The sequence below is a fragment of the Bactrocera tryoni genome, chromosome 1 (genome assembly GCF_016617805.1).
Source record: "Bactrocera tryoni isolate S06 chromosome 1, CSIRO_BtryS06_freeze2, whole genome shotgun sequence".
Classification (NCBI taxonomy): Eukaryota; Metazoa; Arthropoda; class Insecta; order Diptera; family Tephritidae; genus Bactrocera; species Bactrocera tryoni.
In genome coordinates, this window is record NC_052499.1 from 87,117,691 (window position 1) to 87,126,682 (window position 8,992).

The 8,992-nt window shown below is 37.4% G+C and overlaps 2 protein-coding genes across 5 annotated transcripts; both read right to left on the reverse strand.

Annotated features, from left to right (window-relative positions):
* Window positions 1-2,772: 2,772 nt before the first annotated feature.
* Window positions 2,773-4,090, reverse strand: LOC120766570 (odorant receptor 7a-like). Its single transcript, XM_040092162.1, has 3 exons — window positions 3,327-4,090; window positions 2,907-3,264; window positions 2,773-2,853 (listed from the first exon to the last, which is right to left on the reverse strand). Exons 1-3 carry the CDS (start codon window positions 4,088-4,090, stop codon window positions 2,773-2,775), a joined length of 1,203 nt encoding a protein of 400 aa, XP_039948096.1.
* A 2,398-nt stretch (window positions 4,091-6,488) lies between these two features.
* On the reverse strand, window positions 6,489-8,361 carry LOC120780459 (odorant receptor 43b-like). Of its 4 annotated transcripts, none has more exons than XM_040112751.1 (4): window positions 8,340-8,361; window positions 7,358-8,143; window positions 6,938-7,295; window positions 6,489-6,883 (listed from the first exon to the last, which is right to left on the reverse strand). In XM_040112751.1, exons 2-4 carry the CDS (start codon window positions 8,119-8,121, stop codon window positions 6,803-6,805), a joined length of 1,203 nt encoding a protein of 400 aa, XP_039968685.1. In that variant the 5' UTR covers window positions 8,122-8,143; window positions 8,340-8,361; the 3' UTR covers window positions 6,489-6,802. The 4 variants fall into 4 exon arrangements, with proteins under 4 accessions (XP_039968685.1, XP_039968676.1, XP_039968680.1 ...); XM_040112742.1 differs by having other exon boundaries at window positions 8,274-8,358; XM_040112746.1 differs by lacking the exon at window positions 8,340-8,361 and adding an exon at window positions 8,267-8,297.
* Between the last annotated feature and the right edge of the window lie 631 nt (window positions 8,362-8,992).

The following is an 8,992-nucleotide window of genomic DNA, read 5'->3' on the forward strand; positions in this document are numbered from 1 at the left end:
AGCCAAACTGCTTCTACACAAAAAGAATCTGGGCAGACGTGAGTTTCACAATTTTTCGAATTTATCAGTATCATGTAGTAACGACTACTGCCAACATTTGGAAAACCTCCACATTGACTTCACCGAACGATTCCAGCACATTTTGAACTTGGAAGCACCAGACTGGGTGTTGGATTCGTTTTCAAGTGTCAACACAGCAATGTCACCTCAGCTGGAAGAAGAACTTATAGAATTGACAACAAACGAGGAAATAAAAATCAAGTTCAACAAGCAAGGAAGGGCTAAGTTCGGGTGTCACCGAACATTTTATACTCTCGCATGATAAAGTGATAATCGAGATTTCATTATCCGTTATTTACATATTTTTCAAATACCGTATTTGTGTAAAGTTTTATTCCTCTATCATCATTGGTTCCTAATGTATATATTATACAGAGAAGGCATCAGATGGAATTCAAAATAGCGTTATATTGGAAGAAGGCGTGGTTGTGAACCGATTTCACCTATATTTCGTACATGTCATCAGGGTGTTAAGAAAATATTATATACCGAATTTCATTGAAATCGGTCCAGTAGTTCCTGAGATATGGTTTTTGGTCCATAAGTGGGCGAGGCCACGCCCATTTTCAATTTTTCAAAAAAGTCTGGGTGCAGCTTCCTTCTGCAATTTCTTCCGTAAAATTTAGTGTTTCTGTCGTTTTTTGTTAGTCCGTTAACGCACTTTTAGTGATTTTCAACATAACCTTTGTATGGGAGGTGGGCGTGGTTAATATTCGATTTCTTCCATTTTTGAACTGTATATGGAAATGCCTGAAGAAACGACTCTGTAGAGTTTGGTTGGCATAGCTATAGTAGTTTCCGAGATACGTACAAAAAACTTAGTAGGGGGCGGGGCCACGCCCACTTTTCCAAAAATATTACGTCCAAATATGCCCCTCCCTAATGCGATCTTTTGTGCCAAATTTCACTTTAATACCTTTATTTATGGCTTAGTTATGACACTTTATAGGTTTTCGGTTTCCGCCATTTTGTGGGCATGGCAGTTGGCCGATTTTGCCCATCTTCGAACTTAACCTTCTTATGGAGCCAAGGAATACGTGTACCAAGTTTCATGACGATATCTCAATTTTTACTCAAGTTACAGCTTGCACGGACGGACAGACGGACGGACGGACAGACAGACATCCGGATTTCGACTCTACTCGTCACCCTGATCACTTTGGTATATATAACCCTATATCTGACTCTTTTAGTTTTAGGACTTACAAACAACCGTTATGTGAACAAAACTATAATACTCTCTTTGGCAACTTTGTTGCGAGAGTATAAAAATAGTTACCAAGAATTTTGGCTACAAAAACCGATCTCGCAATTGTACCCTGGATTGTGGTCAATCGTTCACTATTCTTGATAGCATTCTCATCGTCATATTTGTGTGAACGTGGATTTAGTGCTGTGACAACACTGCTTACTAAAAATAGAAATCGTTTGCTTGTTACCGAACGAGGCGACTTGCGACTGTTCTTGAGTAAATTGGAACCTGATATTAACAAACTTATTAAACAGCATCAGATTCATCCTTCACATTAGTTTTTGCATATGGATCGATTATTTTAGTTTTATTTTTAGTAAAAGATTGTCTGTTTTAATACTATAAAGTTGTGTTTCAATAATCATTCTTGTTGGCAGGTGGAGCCCATAAGAGTTAACTTGAGACCTAAGCGCCGTTGTATGTTACCTACTGCGCTTAGGTTTCAAGTTGCTGGTTATAGTAAAAGTTTCGTTTAGAATTCTCCGTTAATATACATATATATGTCACAATAATTAATTTGAAGTTATAGTGGTTTTTAAATAGGTGAAAAAATGGGGGCGCTAAAAAATATTTATTCTCAAAGTGGGCGGTAGACAAAATAAGTTTGGGAACCCTGATCTAGACCCATATGTTCGTCTAAAAGAAGCAATCGCCGATGTTGCATCGCCAATTCAACAAAGCAAACAAGCAAACTTACCGTTTATTGAGTGAGTCGAATCCATAAATACTCGTAATCCAAGAGACAGACCTTTACCCAAAACGAATCACTGCGTCGTACGCACTTTCATCACACATAGCCAGACCGGTTATTGCGGAGCTCCAATCAAAATTTCGAAACAAATTAGTATCAAAAAACTCCACTTTCCGCTGGTACCCAAGGTCACCTGACCTGACTACGCAAGACCTTGGTAAGCGGATTCCGTAGTACAAACCATTTCAGTTTTACTCGAGTTGACGATTAAACGACTTCTGTTCGCCCAGTTGGCCGCCAAGATGAGGTATTTTTGACTTAGCGCGTGGACTGAAGTTGGAAGTTTTCTATTTATTGAACTCACTCGAAGAAAGATAAGTCTTCGGATGAAAATAACATAAACTCACCTTTCCTTTCAGCATATTCTTAAACTCAAACCATGAAGAAATGTGTAGATGTGACGAGGGCATCGTTGACTGTTGTGCGCATATCAGATATACTATATAACAAACATTTTTTGTTGCAAATATATGTATTCTGTTCTACTAGAGTGCCATAAATTTTTAATCAATAATATCATAAGTTAATTAAACTAATATAAATATATTGAAAAGGACCGATTTTCCAAACATCCGCTATTTCCAATGTCTAACATGAGTGGATAACACCAGTAAGCCAATTTTGACCTTTGTCAAATATCAACATAACCCAAACTCCCAGCACAACTTGGCGTAGTCAGATATCGCTAGTTTGCTGACAATACACCTATTTATTCCAAAAAATCCTTCAAATTGTCCCCAAAGCCCATGTTGATCATCCATGTGTATAATGAAAACGCAAATTTGACAATCTACAAAGATAGGGAAAACACAAAATTTGAAGTTTTTGCAAAGCTTTACTCACCGACAGGTTAGTTGTCAGATCGATTTTGAAGAATTTGAGTGCAACAAAGGTAATGTTCTCCTGAGCACGATGTATGAAGTAGATGATGAGTTTACGGGAACGCTTGTCCATGGCCAACCAATTGCAATGGAAAATGGCGTCAGGCAGCTTGGCGCTATCATCTTCTATCATCGATGCTTGATAGCAAGTAGGCATGATCTGAAATATAACGCCTAAATAATAGACTACTGTCAACATCTGTTGTCGGCGATCAGCAAACACGAAAAAATTTAGCAAAGAAACACAGAGAGCGAAGGCAACAATAACAAATTGAATAAATAGTGTTATCGAGCAGACGGAGCCAACGATATTTTTCGCCCTGAAAAGAAAAAAACATTGTTAGAAACTGGTTTGCTTCAAATGGCATTTAGCTGATCTTACTCCAACAATTCCTGATGGGTTACAATACAATCCACCAATTCTTCATAGTTCTGTTCATCAGTAAACTCTGGATTCTCGCCCAAATGACTAACACGTTCCGTCAACAGATTGAAATGTGTGCGTAAATTTCGTATATAAATTGCCGGGAACGCATCCATTGAGGCTTGCACCGACAAAAGGAAAACCATGTGAAAAAATTCGAAACTAAAATGTGCCCAATATCTTATGGTTGGCTGAGAAATAGAATCAATGAATGGCAACCATGCGTGCATAGGATAGCTTCCTGTGAGAAGAGCTTGGAGATATGTGGTGCAGCCATAAAAATTAAACACAATTATAACGCTGGCGAAAAAGCGTATGCTGGTGATAACGCAATTTTTTATCTGCTCGCGACTCGCGACGCCCTGGTAGCGTGCATCCATACGAGCAAAGATCGGCTCGGCGCTTCGTAAATGCGTTACCAAAATTGTAATGACAATCGCCTTGATTGGCAGTCCCAGAATATTAAATATTGCTTGCAAAATGCTAAGTTGAACAGTTAAAAGCTCAGTTTCTAACGTATGCAGGTAGCCCATAAAGAAGGTAAACGGACACAGGAGAAGTAGAAACCAGCAAAAGCACATTTGTACCATACCACGCCATCCGTACATTTTTAGTGGCTTAATACCAACCAGAGACCAAAATTCAAATAAAAGCTGGAACGATTCATTGGTCTCGAACTTCGTGGCGCCACGTCCATATAACAAATCGTTGAGTTTGCGCATATTCCTGGAGACCACTGGCTGTCTGCAATGATAGTCAAATATGTATGTATGTTTATAGATATGCTTTTGGAAAATCACCTCTAAAACTACTCAGTTGAAGACCAGATTCTGTTCACTTTTTCGCAACTCATGCCCTTATAAATGTTAGAGATGTGTACATCACCTGATTTTTTTGCATAAGTATTGGTGGGTAAGCCATATTGATATCGGAGGAATAATTATAGGTTGCGATAATCGGACGACAACTTCGATTCATTATATAGTTCTCATGAGAAAACTCGAATTAGGAAAAGGATGGTTCTATTTATAAATTCAACGGTACTAATTGCTCTCTGTGAAATATTCAGGAGTTAACTGCTTCACACAGGGGCATAGATTAAGTGAAATATAAGACTGTCTATCAGATTTAAACATGACAGTTTTTTACACTCTCGCAACAAAGTTGCCAAAGAGAGTATTATAGTTTTGTTCACATAACGGTTGTTTGTAAGTCCTAAAACTAAAAGAGTCAGATATAGGGTTATGTATACCAAAGTGATCAGGGTGATGAGTAGAGTTGAAATCCGGATGTCTGTCTGTCCATCCGTCCGTCTGTCCGTCTGTCCGTCCGTCCGTCTGTCCGTCCGTGCAAGCTGTAACTTGAGTAAAAATTGAGATATCATGATGAAACTTGGTACACATATTTATTGGCTCCATAAGAAGGTTAAGTTCGAATATGGGCAAAATCGGCCCACTGCCACGCCCACAAAATGGCGAAAACCGAAAACCTATAAAGTGTCATAAATAAGCCATAAGTAAAGATATTAAAGTGAAATTTAGCAGAAAGGATCGCATTAGGAAGGGGCATATTTGGACGTAATTTTTTTGGAAAAGTGGGGGTGGCCCCGCCCCCTACTAAGTTTTTTATACATATCTCGGAAACTATTATCGCTATGTCAACCAAACTCTACAGAGTCGTTTCCCTCAGGCATTTCCTTATACAGTTTGAAAATGGAAGAAATCGGATAATAACCACGCCCACCTCCCATACAAAGGTTATGTTGAAAATCACTAAAAGTGCCTTAACCGACTAACAAAACACGTCAGAAACACTAAATTTTACAAAAGAAATGGCAGAAGAAAGCTGCACCCAGGCTTTTTTTAGAAATTGAAAATGGGCGTGGCGTCGCTCACTTATGAACCAAAAACCATATCTCAGGAACTACTTAACCGATTTCAATGAAATTCGGTATGTAATATTTTCTTAAAATCCTGATGACATGTAAAAAATATGGGTGAAATCGGTTCACAACTACACCTTCTTCCAATATAACGCTATTTTGAATTCCATCTGATGCCTTCTCTGTATAATATATACATTAGGAACCAATGATGATAGCGGAATAAAACTTTACACAAATATGGTATTTGAGCTGAGGTAACCCTTGTGGAAAAATTGTCTTGATCGGACTATAACTTTTCAAGGTCACTGATATCGAACACGAAGAACTCAGTGCCTAACCTAATATAACCTAATTTTTCACCGAAAATATCGGTAAATCTCTCAGACATTTTCATGTAATTCAGAGGGCATCATTTTTATACTCTCGCAAAAAAGTTGCTAATAACAGTATCTCGATTATCACTTTATCATGCGAGAGTATAAAATTTTCGGTGACACCCGAAATTAGCCCTTCCTTACTTGTTTTGTTTAATATTAAGTTCATAGACCAGGACAAAATATCTTTCTTGGAGGACTTTCAACTGAACAGTTAATTTCTTATGGCGGTGACCTACTCATCATTTCAGAAATTCTAAGGCTGTTTCGGGGTAAATTTTGTAATGAGATGTTTTTGGGTAATTATAACTGTAAAACGTAAGGTATAAAGTAGTTGTTTGTAAATGGTTTTATAGTAAGGAAATGATTACTGGAGCAGTCTTTGATGTGCGTGGGATACTGGAGAGGTTCCTCATGAGGGCAACGGATTTCTTTCTCATGACTTTTCAAATTTTATCACACGCAAAGAACTTTTTCCACAATACTACTTAAAATATCGAAAAGTGTTTTCCTCGTTAGGTCTTCTTTATCTTCCGTAGGAAGATCAGATCTCAGTCAGAGCATATTTTTGAGGGGCTATATTCAGTTTACTTGTATATGCATATGTAATTCAACTCTTTTCGCGCTTTCCGTATAAACGTGTAAACGGTCCAATCAGTTTGTTAACGGTTGTTGTTTTGCATGAAATTTTATTGACAAGAGAGCAGCAAATATTCGACATAAAATACTGAGTTCAATTATTCCAATACACAAGACCAAAAATGATGAAACAGATGCAAAAGTAAAAACAAAATATTTATAAAAATAAAACATCACTATTTAAAGACAAGAATCACTAAAAAAATAAAATTGAAACCGCATTTTAATATGTAACTATTCTTTCCTAAAAATAAGGAGCTTGAAATATCAGAAGTAAAAATTAATATTTAAAGCTTAATCAAACATGATCTCAAGAACAATCCATAAGAAGAATATATAAAGGAGATATGTATCCTTAAAATATAAAGATGTTTTTAATTTTACTTAAGCAATTATTCAAATAGAGACTATTTTTAAATTCATAACATAATATTTCTCATCTGCAATATCCCATTAGAATTACCATAATATTAATAGCCAATGTCTGACCCCACCAGTGTCATCTGGGCTGAAAACAAACTTCGACAGCCGCCTATTTATTCCAATATCTCTTTTAAATTCTGTCCAAAGCCCATGTTGTTCATAAATGTGTACAATGAAAAACCAAATTTGATAATCTGCAAAGAATTAGAAGACTCACAATGTGTTGCTCTTTCCAAAGCTTCACTCACCGAAAGGTTAGTTGTCAGATTGATGTTGAAGAGTTTCAGTGCTACGAAGGTAATGTTCTCCTGAGCACGATGTATGAAGTAGATGATGAGCTTGCGAGAACGCTTGTCCATGGCCAACCAATTGCAATGGAAAATGGCGTCAGGCAACTTGGCACTGTCAACTTCCATCATCGATGCTTGATAGCATGTAGGCGTGATCTGCATTACAACGCCTAAATAATATAGTAAAGTGACCATCCGTTGAACCGAATCGGCAAAAACGAAAAAGTTTAGCAAGGTAATGCAGAGAGCTAAGGCAGCAATTACGAATTGAACAAATAGTGTTATCGAGCAGACGGATGAAACGATATTTTTCGCCCTGAAAAAGGGTAATTAGAAACTTGTTTTACTTATTCAAAAATCCATTTGAGTTGGTCTTACTCCAACAATTCCTGATGGGTAACAACGCAATCCACCAATTCGTCAAAGTTCTCTTCATCAGTAAACCCTGGATTCTCACCCAAATGACTAACGCGTTCCGTCAACAGATTGAAATGTGTGCGTAAAGTTCGTATATAAATTGCCGGAAACAAATCCATTGCAGTTTGCACGGTGAGTATGAAAACTATGTGAAAAACCTCGAAGACATAATGCGCCCAATATCTTACGGTTGGCTGAGAAATAGAATCAATGAATGGCAGCCATGTGCTCAGAGGATAACTATGTGTGAGTAGCGCTTGGAGATATGTGGTGCATCCATAAAAATGAAACATAAACCCTACGCTGGTGAATATACGTGTGCTGATCATAACACAATCTTTTATCTGCTCACGACTTGCGCCGCTCTGGTAGCGTTCGTCCAAACGATCAAAGATCGGTTCCACTCTTCGCAAATACGTCCTCAATATTGCAATGGAAATGGTCTTGAGTGGCACGCCTATGACATTGGCTGCTGTTTGCAGAAGGCTAAGTTGGATTGTTATTGGCTCGGTTGTCAAAGTGTACAAGTAACCCATGAAGAAGGTAAACGGACAGAGGAGTAGTAAAAACCAGCAGAAGCACATGTGCAGTAAACGACCGAATCGATACGGTTTTAAGGGCTTAACTCCAATCAGTGACCAACATTGAATTAAAAGCTGGAACGATTCATTGGTCGCATACTTCGTAACGCCTCGTCCATTTAACAAATCGGTGAGTTTGCGCATATTCCTGGTGTTCGCTGGCAGCCTACGATGGTAAGATAAGATATATACATGTTATACATATATGCGTAGCCACTTAGGAAATCGTTTCCAAAATTTATTTTGTAATGCAAAAAGATACTATCAACATGAAACTTAAAATCTATACTCGTTACTTTATATATTTCACAATATTTTAGCCTATTCAAAATATTTAGTTTAATGCAACTTTGAATATTTACTAGAAGGCGCGACTATTCCATTGAAATAAAACCAGATTCTGCTCACATTTTCGCAACTAATGGCCTTATATATGGCGTGTTAGAGGCGTGTAGATAAATAATTAAAGGTTGTGTTAATTTTGATGACAACTTCAATCTTTTACAGTGAACACCCCAAGGGCGTAATAGCAAATTGAACTGCATTGGCTTTAGGATATTAAATTTTTCTCGGTTATACGTATAGTTATAGTTATTCTCGTAGAGATCTTTTTAATGAAACATTAACAGGTATTATACTTTACTTTAAGATTGAGAATATAGAATGCGTTTTTGCCAGATAAAAATCTGACAGACTTGTTTAGTCACAGTTCAAATGACGCGGCTCTATCTTAGTTTATAATATTCATGATATGTACGATAAATAAATCTTGTTGCCTGACTACGCGCATGCCGATAGTTTGTTTTGAGTAATTATAACTGTAATATTTAGCATATAAAGGAGTTGTTTGTGAATGGTTTTCTAGAAAACAAATAATTACTCGAGCTTTCATTGATGTGCGTGGGAAACTGGATAATTGAAAGGCTCTTCATGAAGGGCAACGGCTTTGTTTCTCATGACTTTGCAAATTTTAGCACACGCAAGGCTTTTTTTCTCACAAAACCCATGCCTGAAC